The 21,565-nt window shown below is 39.0% G+C and overlaps 1 protein-coding gene across 3 annotated transcripts in view; it reads right to left on the bottom strand.

The window, feature by feature from the left end:
- The window catches only part of LOC129732659 (putative uncharacterized protein DDB_G0290989), a 74,890-nt gene that overhangs the window by 37,719 nt on the left and 15,606 nt on the right, over nucleotides 1-21,565 (bottom strand). For all 3 annotated transcript variants that reach the window (XM_055693725.1, XM_055693726.1, XM_055693724.1), the window contains exon 2: nucleotides 1,607-1,773. In XM_055693725.1, coding sequence (XP_055549700.1) covers nucleotides 1,607-1,773 — 167 coding nt within the window. The remainder of the gene's footprint in view (nucleotides 1-1,606; nucleotides 1,774-21,565) is intronic.

Below are 21,565 nucleotides of genomic sequence, written 5' to 3'. Positions count from 1 at the left end.
CTCCGAAACGACCGCAACCCGCCGTCGGAAGCAGCGGCCTCTCGCACACAAACGACTTATCTACTGGTTTACTAGGTCTGCTCTTTCGCTTATTTAAGTCCGAACGAGCGGTAGTGAGTACGGACAGTATTCACTCGAACAGTGAGTCGGGGTGTCATCCTATTTTTATATGTTCGGAAAAAATCCACTTTATATCACATTTTTCGTCAGTGTTGCTATCAGAATCAATCGAAACAGAATAGATTGCATAATCAAGTACATGAACACGCTTCCTTACGGTAACAGATACCCTAGTTGAAATAAAAATATGCTTTACTGTGCTTTAAGGATTGTTTGGATCAGTAAAACAAACTAACTCACCGCGGTTACTATCAAGCAATAAAAAGATCAGTTGGACCCACGGAGGATAGAAGCAAAGCGCGATAAGGTTATCTAAATTCAATGCTACTCTTAAAAAGATTATGTGAGCTGCTTGTGAACTATGAATTCACCTACATCCACATAATTTCAAAGAGTTTTCATTGTCATTTTTAAAATTGCCTTAATACGCTATGCAAGAGTATGGTACTCGGTTTCAAAATAATCTTATAGCGGTTTCATCAGGCGGTTCAGATGATTTATATGGCTTAAATAGTAACATTGAGAAATAGGCTATGCAAACTTTTAAAAGAGTAAAACTTGAATTTTATTTGGGTACCACTATCGGTATTTTCAAATTATTTCTAAAATTTTGTTTAAACATCAAGCTTGCTCGCAATCATTTCTGAAAGACTGATCTGAATTGTTTGAGTAATTGCTAACAAAAAATTCGACCACACTGCTAGTTGACTTTGAAAAGGTTTCACCACCATCGAATAAAGGCTAACATATATGCATATTAAAGCCTAAATCCGCACCTCTATCGGTTGTTTCCAGACCACCGTTCTACCCCTCATCAGTGCATCATCCTCATCAACATTCACAGCGCAGCGGCAACAGTCACTCATCAACGGCACTACCAGAAGCTGCCGCCAGCCTCACCAACAATTATGACGCAGCAGATCGTTCGGGGCGATCAATTATCGCAATTACGATTATTTAACAATCAAATTATTTCACCGGGAATCCTCGCACAGTCGCAACGGTTGCCGGGTGCAGCTGACTGTCGAACACGCTAGCGAAGAGCTTCGCTGCTATACTTTATATGTCTACTAGTAGAGAGGAACGCCACGTGCCGCTAGAAGCGACGATGGAAGATTTTGCGAATCAGAGAATTGTCATCGGTGACGAACAGTATTGTACGCAATGTTCATACAAAAATTATTATTGTTTTCGAGTAGATTCTCAGTATGTTAGCTCTATTGTTAATAATACGCGGGATTCGCGATTCACTGTGAACATTCAACATATTTGCATCTTTGGACCAGAGTCTCACGCAAGTAAACACCAATCATTACTAGCGGTGTATCAATGTTTGTTCTTTAGCGTTCAAATATGCAAATAGTAAAATTCCAAGCAGCCTCTAGCGACGGTAAACAACCGGTGCTAAACTGGACCAAGGTTAATGCTATGTGCGGGTATGTGTGCGTGTTCGGGTAACGCACGCTACACTCGAAGCAGGACTTACCGGAAAGCGCTCATGGTTGTAGTTCCGCTCCGAGCAAAGGTTGTAGATCTTATAGCATCCAGCGTGATTCTTCTCTAGCATCTTTTGCACGTCCTCGATCTTGTTACGGTACAGTGATTCCAGCTGCTCAGCCGGATAGCCCATGGCGATGATTCGATCGTTAATATCTGAAAAAAATGGAGCGGGCGAAAAAAAACACGGTGGGTTAGTTAACGTTCATCATGATGTTGTTTCCTAGTCTGGAAAGATATCGTTCAAGTTTTTTTTTTTTGAGATTGTAATCAGAGATATTAAATTTAAATAATTAAACCAAAACTAAGGCGCTGACTGCTGGTAATTATGGATGCACGAGCGGCGGTGAGCAACAGCCCAAAACAGGTGAGAGTATTTAGATTCGCTACGCCGCACCGCCCGCCCGCCCGAACTTGGCGTAGGTTCAACGACGAACATGCACAAAGGGAACTGTGCGTTCGATGCAAATGTGCGCAATATGAATAACAATATGATCCCTTAAAGCGGCTGCAATAGCAGTAGCGGACTCACAGTTCAATGGGTTTCTCAATCAAGCGGGATCGAAATTTAGTTTTATTTTGCAGAAATACCGGATGATTTGCATTTTGAAGGTTTATTTAATAGTGGTATTTATATCATTAATTACCATCAATTTATGACTAAACGTGTTAATATGCTTATGCGACGAAAGAGAATTTTGTCTCGGTTAAAAGTCGTGGTTCATGGTAGCAATTTACACGATTCTCTATTTCGGAATCACCAATTTATAATTATCGACCTATTTTAAAACTTCTTCACTCATAAATCGTGTATCTTGGAATCAAGATTTTCAATGAGTTTTCCAAATTTAACTTCGCGAAAACAACTGGATTCGATACAGTAAAAAAACTAGAGCTGATTGAAGCCTAGCCTAAACGTTGAAGCCCCGTTAACAGTAATTTGGGAACTGTAAACTGTGAATTAAACAGTTTTGCTTACTAATTATATTGCAACATTGAAATGTGATCAATACAAGTAGAATATTCACCATAAAACGGTCGTTAGAGCTTTTTTTTTATTACATTTTTTGCACATTTTACGTCATTCGCGCAAATCTTCTGTTTACCAGAACGAAGCGACAAATGTACACACTCGTCAAACAGTGAACCCGACAGAAGTGTAGCTAGGGTTTAAAATGCAATTGTGTTGTGCTCTGATAATAGAAACTTTCGCAGTCCTGAAGTGTTGTATCAAGAGGATTCTGAACTGGAAAGATGACGATCACAGCTCCTCTTTTGTGGTACCCTGCTTACACAACCAAGGCTGTACCAGATAACCACAACCAACACCACCGTCGCCGCCAGCAGCGGCAGCGTGATCATTTCACTGATTGACACACATCTGTCTGCAGCCGGTTGGTGCGGTGGGTGCGTCCGGGCAACGACTTGGTGAAGTGAAAGATTTTTTTTTAAGTATCGTTCAGCGAATATGTATGTACATAGTAGCCGAATCATTACCGCGGTGAACGAGTTGAGCCTGCCTCGTGAAATGAGGAGTGTAGCAGATCGGAATCGAGCAGGTTTCTGTTGTTACGAGTCGCAGTTGCGTTTTCATTGATAATATGATTTGATAATTTCAATCCCTAATCATAATTTTGGGATATGGGCTGTATTAATGAAAAATAAATATTGGCGCACATCGCTAATAATGAAGATAACCGCTAATTCTAAAATAGTAGAACTAAATAGGAAAAGGTATTTCCGTTTTTCATCATCTCTAGCATAAGCAATCGACTAGTAGTAAAATCGGGAATGATCGGTACAGATTGATTTACGAAATAGAGTAGAATTTCTTTTACAATGAAATAAAATTCGAAAAAAATGGTTTTATAGCAGTGATTCCCAACCTTTTTTGCTCTGCGGCCCCTTTTGATAAACACAAAGAGCTCTGCAGCCCCTTTGCGAAGCACAGGGAGTAAAAAATATTTCAAGTTTATCTTGCTCGCAATATAAATAAAAAACTCGTGCGAAACAATAGCAGAACAACCGAACAGTACCAAGCCTTTCGAACATCTTGGCATTTTTAAACTCGCAAACGAGGCGAATGCCAAATTAGGCAAAGCCTCTTTAAAACAAAACAAAAAAAAACTCGCAAACCTATTTATAACAGCAACTCATTCAACTTATGAATTAAGGGGCCGTCTACATCTAATATGGAATCTAAAAATGTCATTTTAGACTCCCTCCCGCCGTCATCCCAGCGGACATTGACCAAACCCCTAACCCCTCTCTTTGTACATGTGGCCATCCACATTTCACGGGGAGCTTACGGACTTTGGTTTGTAAAATACCCACGGTTCATAGCAAATTTACAAAATTTCTATGGGCGGTCTTCCACGAAGGGGGAAGATTTCACAAGCCGTCAAGAATCTGTCCACATGAAATGTGAATGGCCCCAATGAAAAGTTAAAAATCTTTGCTTCTGTGGTTTATTTAGTAATTAAACATAGAATTATCAGCAAATCAATAACAAAATTAACTTTAAATTCAGTCCAAAGCCGTCTACTAGACCAGAAAAACCATTAATGAAAAGAATCCTATCAAAATTTAGTCTAGCAGGGCTGGAAAACGCACCAAAAGAACAGCGAAGGGCAAACCAAAAATTGATTCCAAATTTTGCTGTAAATGATTCCGGAGTTGGAAGACACTAAAAACAAAAACGATTTCAAGTGACGCTGGGAATTTTGTTTAAAAAAGAGCTGAAATGTTAATCATATATTAGTTCTAACTCCTCTTCAAACCAGTAAATAATTTCATAGTCCCAGACAACTGAAAGGAATATATATATATATATATATATATATATATATATATATATATATATATATATATATATATATATATATATATATATATATATATATATATATATATATACGTTATGAAAAGACGAGCCCATCCGACCATGCCAACACGCCGCATCGATCGACCACAGCAACCGATGCGCCAGGGAATTGATGAGCCAGGAGAAACCAGCGTAGCAACAGCCAGGGTAACTACATCGAGACGACCAACGCCAACTTGCCCCATCGATCGGACGCAACGATCGATGCACCGTAGAAATGATGAGCCAGGAAGAATCCAGCGTAGCAACAACCCAGGAAGGCAACGTAGACACGACCAACGAGTACCAACGTGGAGGACCCATCGAACGATATTGGTTGTGCTGACTAGGTAGATTTAGTTAATAAAAGGTTTAGCGATAGGAATATCGAGTTAGTCTTAAGCGTGCGTTCTATTGTAATCGGTCTTAAACGTGAATAAATATTTTTTTATAATACTCGTAACCATTCGAGCATTACTTATATATATATATATATATATATATATATATATATATATATATATATATATATATATATATATATATATATATATATATATATATATATATATATATATATATATATATATATATATATATATATATATATATATATATATATATATACAAATAATGTATAAAAACACTTTAAAATTCCCAAGAATAACACAATAGACTTCAAAATATACACTAAATTGAATTCTGATAAAACAAAATTGGAGGCCAAAGTTTACTTCTCATAAAGTTGTAAACCGCTCGAACTAACCGAATAAGAGACCAAAAATAAAATGGTTTCAATAGTTAGTTAAATATCGCTGGAAGCTCCTGTAGAAGTTGAAGAAAATTTTTTTTCTAAAAACTAGAAAAGGATAAAACAACATAAATGCACCAAGTTTAATTGCATGAGACCAACATTCCGAGAAAAAAACTAGCTAAAAACATTTCCAACAGAAACTAACAATAAAAAAAGCTAAACCAATTTCAATTCAACAAGTTCTAAGGATCATTCCGCGTCGAACACTCGACAGAAACGGACGTGCAAAGTGGTCGTTCTATTACAATCCGGTCCGTGTGTACGAATAGCCAAACAAAAGAGTGTAGTATTCGCGCTAAAGGCCAACTAGATTGTGAGTTGTGTCGCTACGTTCTGTACCCGGCTCGCAACTTTGGCTGTATTGGTGCAAAATACCAGCTGCAGTTTTGATCTGTGCACAGTGAATAGATCTTTCGAGTTCAAGGCCATCAGTTGACAGTCGAGTCGTGCCGCTGTGCTGAGTGATCTCACACCCGGCTCACTGCTGGTGGCTGTATTGGTGCTGCTGTACTGGTGCTGCTGGCTGCTCTGGGTGCAGCTTCGAATGATCGAACAACCACTGCTGGAAGGAAGAAGTAAAGAGGTACGTGTTCTTGTCGGCGCTAGTGCGCTACATTTAGCGCGATGGATATAGATCCCTCGCCTCCCGTGCCACCATCCCCGAACCCCCCTGACCCTGAGCCTTCTGTTACCCCCTCCCCTGTTCATTCTCCAGTCCCCCCTCGCCCCAGGCTTTACCCGGACGGATCTCAACAGGGCAGCTATACTGTTTATTTTCGTCCAAAGGCAGGAGTGAATTCAAAGCGATTAAACATACTGCAAATTTCTAAAGACCTGACGAAGGGGTACAAAGCCGTGAACGAAATTTCCAAGGTCCGACCTAACAAGCTCCGTGTCGTGGTCAGTGATCTGGCACAGGCCAATGCTATCGCTTGCTCTGAGCTCTTCACACGCGAGTATCGCGTTTACATACCCGCACGAGACGTGGAGATCGACGGTGTCATAACCCATTCGAGTCTGTCTGTCGAGTGTATCCTAAAAAGCGCAACCGGTTGCTTCAAAAATACCGAAACACAGGCGAAGATTTTGGATTGTAAGCAATTGCGGTCCATGTCTCTCGTCGGCGGTAAAAAAGTTTACACTCCGTCAGACTCGTTTCGCGTTACGTTTGCCGGATCTGCACTCCCTAGCCACGTCTCGATCGACCGGGTTCGTCTGCCTGTACGATTGTATGTACCCCGCGTTATGAATTGCACCAATTGCAAGCAGTTAGGCCACACAGCCGCCTACTGCTGCAATAAGGCACGATGTAGCAAGTGTGGGGAGACTCATGCGGAAGATTCTTGCAGTGTTAATGCTGAAAAATGTATTCACTGTGGGGAAAACCAGCATGAGCTCTCCACATGCCCGGTGTACATGCAGCGCAGAGATAAAATCAAGCGGTCACTTAAGGGGCGTTCAAAGCGTTCTTACGCTGAGATGCTGAAGAAGACCGTGACCACTTCTACCATAACATCGAACCCCTTTGATCTGTTGTCCTCTGATGAAACCGATTCTGACGATTAATTAGCGGGAACATCTTATGCCAATCCTGGGGAGTCTAGGAAGAGGAAAAATGTTTCTTCTCCTAAACTTCCCCGTAAAGGTCCTAAGATTTCCCAAAGTGAAATGAAAAGTACAAACAAACCAAACAGTGCTGAGGAAAAACCGAAGCAAACTCCTCCTGGGCTTGCAAATTTAAAGTCCCAGAAGGAGTTCCCAGCACTGCCAGGAACATCTAAAACCCCAGTTGTTCCTTTTGCACATCCAGTTGATGAAACAAACTCTGGATTAGTGAAATTTTCTGACATTGTGGACTGGATTTTTGAAAATTTCAATGTACCCGATCCAATTAAAATTTTTCTTACAGCATTTCTCCCAACAGTTAGGTCATTTTTGAAGCAGTTGACTGCCCAATGGCCCCTCCTTGCAGCGATTGTATCCTTCGATGCCTAATTAAACTGCGTATATGAAGGATTCTATCTCTGTCTTACAGTGGAATTGTAGAAGTATTTTACCAAAAATTGATTCGTTTAAAGTTTTGATAAATAAAAACAAATGCGTTGCATTTATATTGATCTCAACATATTGATCTCAACTTCCATGATTTTAATATTATTCGCCTTGATCGAGACACCCCATATGGAGGAGTACTTTTAGGGATTAAAAAGTGCTATTCTTTCTATCTTATTAACCTCCCCTCGATTCCAGGCATCGAAGTTGTCGCATGTCAAATGACAATAGAAGGTAAAGAGCTTTGTATTACCTCAATATATATTCCTCCCAGAGCACAGGTTGGGCAACGGCTGCTCTTTGATTTAATAGAACTTCTTCCCTCGCCACGTTTGATTTTGGGAGACTTCAACTCTCATGGTGTGGCTTGGGGTTCCCCTTACAATGATAACCGCTCCTTTTTAATCTATAACCTTTGCGATGACTTCGACATGACTATTTTAAACAACGGTGAAATGACACGTATCCCGAAACCTCCAGCGCGCCCAAGCGCTTTGGATCTATCCTTATGTTCGACGTCGCTACGGTTGGATTGCACATGGAAGGTAATCCTCGATCCGACCATTTGCCTATTCTTATTTCAATCAGAGGCGACGCGTGGCCAAGTGGGCTACCTGTTCAATCAATTTTCGCAACATTGAAACAATAGTATTGTGAAAAAAGATTTGACCAGTTTTATTTACCTATATAGCAAAGGAGTCCTACTGTCTATTATGAGCGCTAATTTTTGATAATTTCTACGTAGAATAATGATATCTGCTTCATTTTATAGAGGAAATCTGTTTTCCACAGCTATTATCATGATTCTCAATAACTATGACCGATTTTGGCCCTACAGAACTGATAAAGTTCGTTCAACGGATGCCGTTGTGTTAGGCAATGCCAGATCATTCTGCCAGCTAAAGCGTTTCAGAATAAACTTTTTGCAGGCTTTTTCTAACGAAAGTCGAAATTATGTTTATTATCTTTTTGCCTTTAAACTCTTCACGTGAGTAAAGAACCTAGCTTTATTTATTGAATTTTTGTTCGATGCTAAATCGTTTCCTTAGACGATGATAAAATTTAAAACTAGAAAGTGAGCAGCGCGTAAAAAGACAAATGTGTACTATACGGGCTATACGACGTTCAAGTTTTCGAATGAACAAAATGGATGAAAAGGCTTGAATGAAAACCAAAGAACACCACCACATCCAGAAAAATAATGAATCTGCTACGAAAGCTCTGAAAATTGAAATCCGCGTACTCTCGCGGCCACATGGACTCTCTCAAATTTTAATGATGTCGTGTCGTGAGAAGAAACAGAAAGGCAAAACGAAACAAGTGAAAAGACACTGAAGAGAGGGTGTATAAAGAATGTCTTCTCTCGTTGCTATCGGCTTTTCGTTCAACAATGAGTTTGAACCAAAAATGTCATTTTTACGCAAGGCGTTGCATTAGTAGTGGTGAACATAACAGACTGCGTTTGCCCTGTCGCAGAGAAGTGTGAACGACGCTCGGTTTAAATGAAAGGCCTGAACAAACGGTAGTCATTACTGAGTGTGGGTTGCGTTGCGTGTGAGGTGTATGGCGTAGTTTGAAGTGTAGCTCATCAGGTTACATTCTTCACGGCGCATAAGATTACACTGTTGACAACACAGTTGACAACAGAATAAGCATGTTCGGGATAACATTACAATTACAAATAAATTACTATCGATGACTTTTCATCCACTCCAAAAATGTGAAATGGTTAACTTTTTGTCTGAGATTGTCTACCTGTCCTATGAACAGTTTGAACAGGTGGACAAGACGTCTCTGATTTCAATAACGGGTCAACTCGCATGCGACCAATTGGCATTCCGTATGACCTCACACGGAATGTCGATTGGAAGTTATACGAGGAAATGATTTCAAAAGCGGTCGAGTCGATTCAACATCATCCACCACTTGAAGAATACAACCTCCTCGCGGGCTTGATTCTCGAGGCCGCGTTGCAAGCCCAAACGAAGAAATATCCCGGCGTAACGATCAAAGAACGGCCTCCCACTCCGTGGTGGGACCAAGAGTGCTCCGATGTCTACACGCAAAGATCCGACGCGTTTTTGGCCTTCCAGAATGGAGGTATACCTGGCGACTATTTACGGTATTCGGAGCTTGATACCAAGCTTAAAAGTTTGGCTAAAGCAAAGAAACGCGGATATTGGCGTCGGTTCGTGAACGAGACGTCGAGGGAGACATCGATGAGCACTCTTTGGAACACAGCCCGAAGAATGCGGAATCGCGTAACGGTCAACGAAAGCGAGGAGTCTTCAAGTCGGTGGATATTTGATTTTGCCAGGAAAGTATGTCCGGACTCTGTTCCTAAGCAAAATATTGTTCGCGATGCGTCTCCGGGCCACGACGCGATAGAATCACCTTTTACGATGGCAGAATTTTCAGTTGCCCTCCTGTCCTGTAACAATAACGCGCCTGGGTTAGATAGAATCAAATTCAACTTGTTCAAGAATCTACCCGGCAATGCCAAGAGGCGCTTGTTGAACTCGTTCAATAAGTTCCTGGAGCAAAACATTGTACCGCAGGATTGGAGGCAAGTGAAGGTGATCGCCATCCAAAAACCAGGGAAACCAGCTTCTGATCACAACTCTTATAGGCCGATTTGCAATACTATCCTGTATCCGGAAATTGATGGAAAAAATGATACTCCGTCGTTTGGACCATTGGGTCGAATCAAATGGCCTACTATCGGATACTCAATTTGGCTTCCGCCTTGCCAAAGGGACGAATGATTGTCTTGCGCTGCTTTTAACAGATGTTCAGCTGGCGTATGCTCGCAAAGAACAATTGGCGTCTGCGTTCTTGGACATTAAGGGGGCTTTTGATTCCGTTTCTATTGACATTCTATCGGGTAAACTTCCCCGACAAGGATTTTCTCCAATTTTGAACAATTTTTTGTACAATTTGTTGTCTGAAAAGCACATGCATTTCACGCACGGCGATTTGGCAACTTTTCGCATTAGCTACATGGGTCTTCCCCAGGGCTCATGTTTAAGCCCCCTTCTTCACAACTTTTATGTAAATGACATCGACGAATGTCTGGCAAACTCATGCACGATAAGACAACTTGCAGACGACAGTGTAATCTCTGTTACAGGAGCCAAAGCTGCCGATTTGCAAGGACCATTGCAAGATACCTTGGACAATTTGTCTGCTTGGGCTTTACAGCTAGGTATCGAATTCTCTCCGGAGAAGACTGAGATAGTAGTTTTTTCTAAGAAGCATGAACCTGCTCAGCTTCAAACACAATTAATGGGTAAAACGATTTCTCAGGTTTTGGTACACAAATATCTTGGTGTCTGGTTCGACTCTAAAGGCACCTGGGGTTGTCACGTGAGGTATCTGATGAAAAAATGCCAACAAAGAGTGAATTTTTTTCGTACAATAACCGGACAATGGTGGATAGCCCACCCAGGAGACCTTATAAGGCTTAACCAAACAACGATACTGTCTGTTATTGAGTACGGGTGTTTCTGCTTCCGCTCCGCAGCAAACACACATTTGATCAAACTGGAGCGAATACAATATCGTTGTTTGCGTATCGCCTTGGGTTGCATGCAATCGACCCATACGATGAGTTTGGAGATCTTAGCTGGAGTACTTCCATTGAAAAACCGCTTCTGGAGCCTGTCTTCTCGTATTCTAATCAAATGTGAGGTCTTGAACCGTCCCGTGGTTGAAAATTTTGAAAGGTTAATCGAACTTAATTCTCAAACCCGTTTTATGACATTGTATTTCAATCACATGTCCCAAAATATTAACCCTTCTTCGAATATTCCAAATCGTGTCGACTTATCAAATACTTCTAATTCTACTGTGTTTTTCGATACATCCATGATAGAAGAAACTCGTGGAATCCCGGATCATTTACGCGTGCAGCAGATCCCCAAAATTTTTTCCAATAAATATCGAAACATCAACTGCGACAATATGTACTACACTGACGGATCACTTCTTGATGGGTCCACTGGCTTCGGTATCTTCAATAACAATTTAACCGTCTCCCATAAGCTCGATAATCCTGCTTCTGTTTACGTCGCAGAATTAGCTGCAATTCATATCGAAAAAATGCCCACGGACCATTATTTCATCTTTACGGACAGTCTCAGTTCCATTGAGGCTCTCCGATCGATGAAAGATGTTAAGCACTCTCCGTATTTCCTGGGGAAAATACGGGAACATCTGAGTGCTTTATCCGAAAAATCTACTCAGATTACCTTAGCGTGGGTCCCTTCTCACTGCTCGATACCGGGTAATGAGAAAGCGGACTCTTTGGCTAAGGTGGGCGCAACAAACGGTGATATTTATGAAAGACCAATTGCCTTTAATGAATTTTTCGCATTTGTACGTCAGAATACGATCATCAGTTGGCAAAATTCTTGGACCAAGGGGGAACTGGGAAGGTGGTTACATTCCATAATCCCCAAGGTATCGACGAACCCGTGGTTCAAGGGGTTGGATGTAAGTCGGGATTTCATTTGCGTGATGTCACGGCTTATGTCCAATCACTATAGATTTGACGCGCATCTCCGTCGTGTTGGGCTCGGGGAGAGTGGTATCTGTGCCTGTGGTGAAGGTTATCACGACATAGAGCACGTGGTTTGGTCATGCCCTGTACACCGTGACGCCAGGTCTAGATTAATAGCTTTCCTGCAGGTCGAAGGTAGGCAGCCGGCTGTTCCTGTTCGTGATGTCTTGGCGAGCCGTGACCTATCCTACATGTCCCTTATATACGTTTTCCTGAAATCCATCCACGCCCCAGTTTAGTCCTATCCCCTTCCGCCTACATCCGACCAAACGACAAGAACACGTTAAGACCCCGGATCCGGAAACAGCAATCAGACCCGCACGATACTCTCAAGGCCCGATAGAAACAACCCAATATGCCAGTCCGTAATATCTTGGCCCAGCAGCGGAACAAATTTAATATGCTGCTTACCTATGGCAATGAAAACAATCAAACAGCAAACCTGTGCTTTTAATGCAAAATATTCTAGCTTTAAGTTAGATTTAGTTTCAGCTCGTAGTCGGCAGCGAGGATAAAACATTTGCTTTTAGTTATTAAGATACTTTAGAAAGTAAGCTACCAGATATAATTGGCGCCGTTAAACATTGAATTGTATTTGTGCCGTGTCAAATAAACTATAGATGAAGAAAAAAAAAAAGTTCTAAGGAAAACAGGAAAATAAAAAAAAGGAGCTTAAATTTACCTTACGTTAGAAAAATGCCGAAACCTACTATCAAAAACGTGTCTCAAATTAAACTCAAAATTCATTAAAACAACAACATAAAAATAATCCTAATTAAGTCCGAAAAATAAAAACTATTTTATAGACACAGTGGAGAACAAAATAGAAAATAAAAACGATAATAACATTCATATAATTTACAAAGACTAATGACTAGAAATGGGCTAAACGTGCTTAAAGTGGTATCAAAAACAGAATTAACCAGAAAAGCGGTAGAAATGGTTGATAAGTGGACAAGAGTAAGCTAAAAATCGATTTTCAATCATAATACCTATAATAGGGTGACAATGACTATGGAAAAAAAATCATCATCGAATTTCAAAAATTGACCATGTATATTTTTGTTTATTGACCCAAAAAAATGACCTGTTCGAAATTTCAGCTGAATCGGACAAGGGCGACTACATGAAATTGGGAAAATCACATTTTTTTTTTCGACATCGAGATCTGATGTTATCTCGAAAAATTTTTTTTTACAAAAATTAACTTTCTGGGATTTAGCCGTTTTCTGTGCAAGTCTAATATGGATAATTTTAGAATTGGCCTCTAAAATAACTCACAACTCGCTCCAAATTACATGCAAGTTATTTTAATGTTTATCAAGCATCTTCAACTTGATTTCAAAAAGTTTTACCCCCCGAAGATTCTGTAGGAATCTGAAAGAAAAGATGTCTCAACTTCTAACATACAAGACGATATTTCCACGTCGACCAGAGTGGAAAATACTGTGAGATCTATCAAGTCGGCGTTACTTCAAAAAGGTGAGGCAACATTGATACCGTTACTAACGAAGATTTTAAAGGCTAGTATAAGATTTAACTTCATTCCGTTGAAAAGTAGGGCAGTGCGGGTTATCTTTATAGCAAAAACGGGCAATAGAGATAGAAATAACCCCAAAACTGAGCTTGTCTTCGACCCTGCTGAAGACAATGGAAAGAGTACTAAAGGAATATCTAAATACAACTTACATGCATGGATACCCTTTATCTGAAATTCAATTTGCATATCAAACAGGTACCTCTACAGTAACAGCCTTCATATGCTGGTAACAAAAATTGAAAGATCTCTTTCAGTGAAAAAAAAAAAAAATTGCACTATGCTGCTTTCGATAACACGACCTACTCTTCCATATGGCGATTGCGATGAAGAAGAGTATGCTTCGGGTGCATAGTTAACTGGATTCATACCATGCTTGCACAAAGAATAATCTCTTCGGAGCTCCTATAACTGTGAAAGCTAAGAAAGCACCCTGAAGGGGTCTTACTTGGTGATATTGTTGGTCATCTGAGTACTCTGCAATACTTTAAAAGAGGGCCAGGGTTGAGTATGTGCGAGGACTGGATGAAACTTTTGGACAACTGCGACATTCTCTACAAGGTGCGAGAAACATTGCGCTCCAACTAATTTTTGCGGAGATTTTAATTTTTGGAATAAATATCGTGTCCACGTGTCACTGATACAGAACCGCTTCTCACAATTCTTATTTTCAAAGTTGTTTTCTGCACTGTGTTCTATCATAAACACAAGTTACGTACAAGCTACCACTGTTAATATTTAATGATTCACGAAATACACTTATGCAATTATAAAACATTGCGACAGCAAGAAAACAACGACACATATTTTTCCGTTGCATTTGTAGTACTCTTTCATGACCACTGTAATTGTAAATTATATTATATTGTGGCCTCTAAAGAAACAAAACATCATTAGAGTTGCGAAAACCGGGTGAGGTTCGAAAGCGCAAAGCTTGGGGGCTCACTAGATATAATGTTTATTTTAAGTAACATGACAAAAAACCTGTTTAGAATCGTTTTCACATTCCAAATTTACATGGAGTCGCGATTGGGAGGAAGATGACACAAGAAACGATCGCGCATCTTGCTGACGACGCCGGTTCACTTTCTCTGAACTTATGAAGCTTTGCCGATCGTGCGTGGTTCGCCTAGAGCAATCTGTGGCGCCATCAGTCGGGTGCTGGAACTGGTCCTGCACCTTCGTCGACTAAATCAATCAATCTTTTTTTTAACTTGACGTGTTAAATTAGCACTAATTAGAGCCTGGCTTGTTTCTACTACCTAACGAATTGACGCTATTGCCCATTGCTGGTAATAAGAGTAACTATAACCGACCGGGCGCTCGAAAGATCCATTCCAGTTATGTTTCCATATGGGTCATTCCATGTCAAGTGTCCGAGGAAATGCATCGACCATCTCCGATTTCGACGATTTCGAAAATTTGTGAGTTGATGTATTTCGAGCCGGAACTTATAAGTACAAAGTGCTGTACCGATTGGTGGACCCCTCGGCCAATGGGACTGCCTCCACTTTTTGAGAATTTAGCAAAACACCTTTTTTATTTTGTGAATATCTCGGAATCCTGAAGAGCTACAGGTGATATTGACATGTCATTTTGAAGGGTTTCAGATGCAGAATCGAACTACATGATCAATTTTTTTCTGCAGTGTTGCCAACAGTGCATTTTTTTCCGATTCAAAACTTAATTTGCAATCTCCTCAAAATACCTCCCCTTCGATTTTGATTTTGAACACGCCAACATGTTTAGCAGACGATTTTACATAGGAATCACTTATCAGCAAAAACAAAATGTAGCGTTCCAGAGATACAGCCATTTTCAAAATTGCAAGATGTTGGATTTTGTCTACGCACGAAAGCGCTTCTACATAAACTGCTGCAATCTTAATGGTATCCTAGCAGGTGTTTGCGAAATAGAATAGTTGTTTCTTAGAGGAGCATCCTTTAATGATGTAACGCAAAAAAATCCGTTCTAGAATCATTTTCACGAAAAGTTACAAGAGAGTTTTGGTTACACTTTCCACATGAATCTCCATTTTATTGGTTTATCACATTGTAGAAATAATCCTCCCTCAATTTAAAACCGTTTCCTAACAGGCGAATCGTCATGTTTTTTCCCTGATTTAAGGTTTGCTATGATTTCAAAATTGTAAACAATATGTCTCATCAGGGGTGCAGTCATTTCATTCTCGAAGATGGTGTGTTTAATTGGATTGTATTTAAAACGAATTTGTGTCGCTGGAAAATGGTATTGGTTATCACAGCAGCTTACGTAATGAGGTTTACTAGCTACTAAGGGAGCATGCATAAATGACGTAGTTTTTTTCTGAATTTTGTTTTACCCCTTTCCCCCTCTTCCACCGTAGCATTCCGTCACAAAGTCAGACCTCTATGCATAATTTCGTAGAATTATAACAAACTCCTCACCCCATAACCCCCCCTCCCCACCACCCTCACCTCACACCAATGACTTTTTTTTTGTAAATTTTACTATTAAAAACATACATTACATACAAACATACAAACATAAGTGAAAAAGACAAGACAAAGAAATGAAATGACCATAAACAAACGAAGCCGTGAAAAAAAAACAATTAGAATAAATCCAAATTTTTTAATTTCATATTTGCTACGTAGCTTGGCTTGACCCCGTAGCCTCCCCCTCGTCAAATTTCGTCACAAAACTGCTAGTCGTTGCATGTTCGAGTCCCGGCTCGGGAGAAGACTGTTATTATCAGAAGGAATCAGTGACTGCGAAGCCTGTGTCAAATAAACAGAACAGAAAAATCCACCTCTGCTCTAATCCTGGGTAAGAAGAAGAATGAGAAGAAGAACATAGGCGGATGAATGTTATGATAGGCTTACTTGCTCTATGACGTGCTATGATATGAGTAAATTAAGATATTCGGTTCGCAGATTTGTTTGAACATGTGGTCTTGAATGTAAATATGCAAAATTATGAAATGAAATCTGAAATCAGCATTTTTTTCACGTTATTAACAATGTCACAAGGTGGTTTAAAAATTCGAATCATGGACTAAAGTCTACATTTAACAAAAAACAGTTTGAATTTAAATACGAAAAGTGTAGCCAAAACTCTCCTGTAACCTTTCGTGAAAATGATTCTAGAGCGGGATTTTTTGCGTTACATCATTAAAGGATGCTCTTCTAAGGTACATCTCTTCGATTACACAAACGCCTACTAGGATACCATTAAGATTGCAGCAATTTATGTAGAAGTGCTTTCGTGCGTAGACAAAATCCAAAATCTTGCAATTTTGAAAATGCTGTATCTCTGGAACGCTACATTTTGTTTTTTGCTGATAAGTGATTCCTATGTAAAATCGTCTGCTAAACATATTGGCGTGGTCAAAATCAAAATCGAAGGGGGGGGGGGTGGTATTTTGAGGAAATTGCAAATTAAGTTTTGAATCGGAAAAAATGCAATATTGGCAACACTGCAGAAAAAAAATGATCACGTAGTTCGATTCTACATCTAAAACCCTTCAAAATGACATGTCAATATCACCTGTAGCTCTTCAGGGTCCCGAGATATTCACAAAATAAAAAAAGTGTTTTGCTAAATTCGCAAAAAGTGGAGGCAGTTCCATTGGCCGAGGAGTCCACCAATCGGTACAACACTTTTTACTTATAAGTTCCGGCCCAAAATACATCGACTCACAAATTTTGGTCGAAATCGGAGATGGTCGATGCATTTCCTCGGACACTTGACATGGAATGACCCATATATATGTTTCCCATGCTGTTAATTGCTTGTGAATTGTAATCATTACTAACAACAATTTTGACAAGTGATATGATCGTCAATCCTCACCGAAAATGAAAAGAAAAGTTTAAAATACCAATGTTTATTTTTTATTCGTAGCAGCAAGTTGCTTTTAGCTGAGATTTACGTTTAGAAGAGGATTTTATAATGAAATTAACTGATCTTTTGTATCAACTGTGTCTTTATTATCAATAAAATTAAACAATAATTGCAATTAGCAAACAATCCACATTTTCACTCCCTTATTTCCAAGGCAATCTTGTAATCGAATTCAGTTGCATTAACATATTCAATGATCAGATCCGAATTCCTTCGCAAAACACAATCAATCATAATGTTCTGACTGCGCAATTACGTTGCGTAACGAAGTTATAGCGATGTTTATTTTTCCCCTATTTTGTCTTATGAACCCGACATGTGTTGACATTTTTACACACATTCCGATAATGACGTGGACTCGAGTTGCTCAGTTTCACCAATATTGATTGCAAAAAAATGAAAAACCAGAGCGACTGATTTTGTGGAAGATTCCATTTCCCCTGTTTTTTGTTTGTTTGTTTTTTTTTTTTTATATATAGTATGTGAGCAGTTTCAAGTAACATCGGGGAATGGTTCTGATCCACTTTTCCCGATTTGGCTGAAATTTTGCACAGATGTTCCTATAGGCTGTCATTTTGTGCCACTAGTATTTTTTTATCACAACAATTTCTTGAAAAGGGTTTAACTAACAATGGTTTTGAATGATTAGAAATATTCAAAATTCAATATTAAAAATAATCATATTTCAAAGAAAGAAAGGTTTTTGCTCACGATATGATTACGCCGACCGACTAGGCGCTTCCGCCCTCAACTTCACTCGAATTTTGCTCTCTTGCAAAGTGCATTTTCGTCCGGAACCAGATTTTTTTTTTTGAAGGTATTTCCATTCTCGAAGAGTTTGTCAATGATGTATATGAATGTTTTTTTCTATATCCAAGATCTTTAGGATAGTGGAACTCTTCACTTTTATATTTTTCTTTATTTCGCTCACGAAAATTGCAAATCAATTTACGACGATCTTCTTCCGACCACGCCTTTTTCCCAACTAAGCGTCACTTGACAGAATCGACTGTTTGTGTTACCAGTTATATAAAAGTGGATCTTCATTTTGTCGAAAGGGATTTTTCGATTTGTGCAGCACTTCGAAATCGTAGACCAATTTGATTTTTTTCCTAACACGTTATAAGGAAATAAAAACTAAAAAAGTTACAATTTTCTAAAAAATATGCATGGATATACATTTTTTTTGAAGGAGAAAATTATTATCAAAATTATTATCTAATTTTGCCTAGGTCACTTTAAAAAACTTTTTGCTGTCGTGAATAAAATTATTGCCTAGGTTGAGTGTTTATTAAAAATAAATATTTTTAGAGGCAGAACGGTTTGTTTTTCCGATATAGTATATATTCGGCAAGATGTAGATTAAAATTTTGTTATTTAAAAAAACAACATAGGGTAGGGAACATATTCTAAGCAGCTTTAGGAATTGCCTGTGTATTCAGGTGAAATACTCGAAATGTGTTGGGTGAAATTCAAACAGTAGTATATCAATCTGTTCTTCATCGTCTTCTCTGTCAGAACTTGTTTCCAGATTGTAAAACTAAGTTAGCAAACTTTAACAATAATCCATTCGAGGGACACTATTCCAATCACCCAGAACCTATTGTAAGCAGTTTCCATCTATTTTGCAGGCGGTTTTTTTTGCAGCACCCGAAGTGGCTCTTGAATGACTGCAATATAGGTCGATTTGTTTCAAATGATGTTTGTTCACAGATTTCTTTGTGAATAACGGTATTTCTTATATTCGTAAGACAGCTAGACAATCAAAGTTTTCATTTCCATTATTGAAATTGTCGATATTGATCAAAAAGCAGGAGTTTGAGGCCTGTTTTCTACGACTGATTAAAATAGGCGCTACTGCTTAAGCCGTTCCTTACCCTATATTGTAGAAGTTTTTTTGGAAATGATTTTTCTATTTTTCCGTATTCAAACAACTATCAATGGTTGTAAAGTAGGCAATAATATATTTTTGTTTCGAGGATGCGAACAATGAACAAGGGCTGAGGGTGTGATTTAGGCTTAGACAAAATTTCCCTCGTCCAGACGGGACTCGAACCCGCAACCTCCGATGTCTTCGACATGGTGGTTTGACCAATTAAACTACTGGGAAAGTAGTTTCCTCTATGACTAATATCGATCACCCTTCACTATTGTGCCTTGTTTCAAGTACGCCTCGATCAACCACACACACTGCCTTGTGGAAGTTATTTTTGTAACTTGGAGATTGCCGCTCGCACAATTTGTGTAGCGACTTACTATATCTGATGGAGAGAGTCGACTAGACGATTCAGTTAATTGCGAACCTTCCCCGAAATCTAACGGAAAAGTTCCGTTATACTGGGATTACTTTATGAACTAATTACATTTTTCGTCTTATGACTAACATTTTAAGTTGTAAAGTAGACGATGTATGGAATTATTTTCGAGGATTCGTGAAAAATGAACAAGGGTTGAGGGTGTGATTTAGACTTAAAAAAACTATCAATGTTTGTTTTTTTTTTGGTTTTAGGTTCATATAAAAAAAACGTCAGAACAAGCCTTAGATAAACCAAGAGGATATTCCCTTGTTTTTCGATACAGACGACTGATTCCACATTTTTATAATGCTCATTGAGAACTATAGCAGAATAAATATTCAATGGTCCGGACTGATCATATACTGGAAGCGAAAATAGCGAGCAGGAAAACTATCGTTACGAAGCTTAAAAACTGATAGCTTGTTTTTTTTTTGAACACCAATCTTTACAATTTATGAGATGTGAAACATGAATAAATAATTTTTCAAAATTATTTTTCCAAATAAATAGCACTGCAGATCGCCTCGTGCTAGACTCGGCATCCTCTTGACCTTCCTCGTTTTCAGCTGGGGATGTTCGCATATGGACGCCACTTGGTTGTTGATAGGTTATTAATATAAGAATGCTAATTTATTCTGTACGCGTGAATTTCATATTCCACCGCTTGTTTATTTGGACACGTATGGGTACGCAGATGTACGAGTATTTGTCGAGACGCCCGCGATGCGGTAAGCGCTGGCGGCGATCTCTGCTCACAATTATTATCTCATCGGTAATAAATGAGTTGGAGGACTCGGAACGAAATGTGAGGACCGCGTAGCGAAATGATAATATCACTTCGGACTCCGTTGATATCAGTTTTATTGTTATTTACATAGACGCCTACTCGCTCCACCTCGTTTGCTGTAGCAGGAAAAAACTTCCATAAAGCTGAAGCCGGTTGTTTCCTAGTGGCTTCGTAACTGGTAAATCATTGGATAGTATATTTAGTTTTAATAAAAAACCAACTTTAATAATGCAAAAGTTCCAATCGGTACAACTGACGTTTGAAGATATTTTTTTATTCTAATTTTTTATATTAAGTATGACATAATTACCTTCCACAACACCTGGTTTATGAGTTATGATATTCTAAAAGTTTTTATCATTTTGGTTTTCCTATCCATCTTTTCAAAAACTGCGATTTCGAATCAATAATTTCCAAGATCGCAAATCTGAAATGCTTATTTACTTGTTTTACTACTGTTTTGTGTGACTTATCAGTTTATTCATAATTTAAACTCATCCATCCATTCTTGTTCCTGGTCAGCTTTGCTTTGCATCAGTAAAGCAATGTTGAAATATAAAAGTAGACTGAACAAATCTTAGTAAATGGACAAAAAATTAACCAGCATTTGCCGGCTCTTACTTCTCTATAAATTTGTATTTTCAGGAGTTTACTCTTTCGATATGCACACGAATAAAAATCGTGTACCGCTGCAATGATAGACCAGCGGCACTCTACCTCCATCCGTACTGTCCAGTACTGTTACTTCTACCAGCATGTTTTCTTTCAAGACATTAGTTTTAATTAGGTTCTAACAGCAGGTTAACCAATAGTTTAAGCCAAAGAATTGGTTTGAACTTTTCGATTTTTATTTGATACAGATATAAAGAATGTTTGATGTCTATTCATACCGTCTGTGTAAGGCATGCTCGCATGTAATTGGTTTATTGTTCGTGTACATTTGTCCATGAAAGTTTTTAGCAATTTTTACCACTGAGCAATAAAATACCTAGCGTGTACAAAACTGACCAATATTTTATCTATCGAACAACCTATTGGTTATTGTTATTCATCGTGTGTTTATGCTGTTATTATCATTTGAAATCTGACAGAACATTTGCCAGTTTCATTTCCAATTTCACAGAATGTACCCCAGTATAGAAAACAAAGACG

This window comes from Wyeomyia smithii, chromosome 3, assembly GCF_029784165.1.
Source record: "Wyeomyia smithii strain HCP4-BCI-WySm-NY-G18 chromosome 3, ASM2978416v1, whole genome shotgun sequence".
Lineage (NCBI taxonomy): Eukaryota > Metazoa > Arthropoda > Insecta > Diptera > Culicidae > Wyeomyia > Wyeomyia smithii.
The sequence above is the reverse complement of the archived record's forward strand: the minus strand, read 5'-3'. Positions and strand labels throughout refer to the sequence as shown.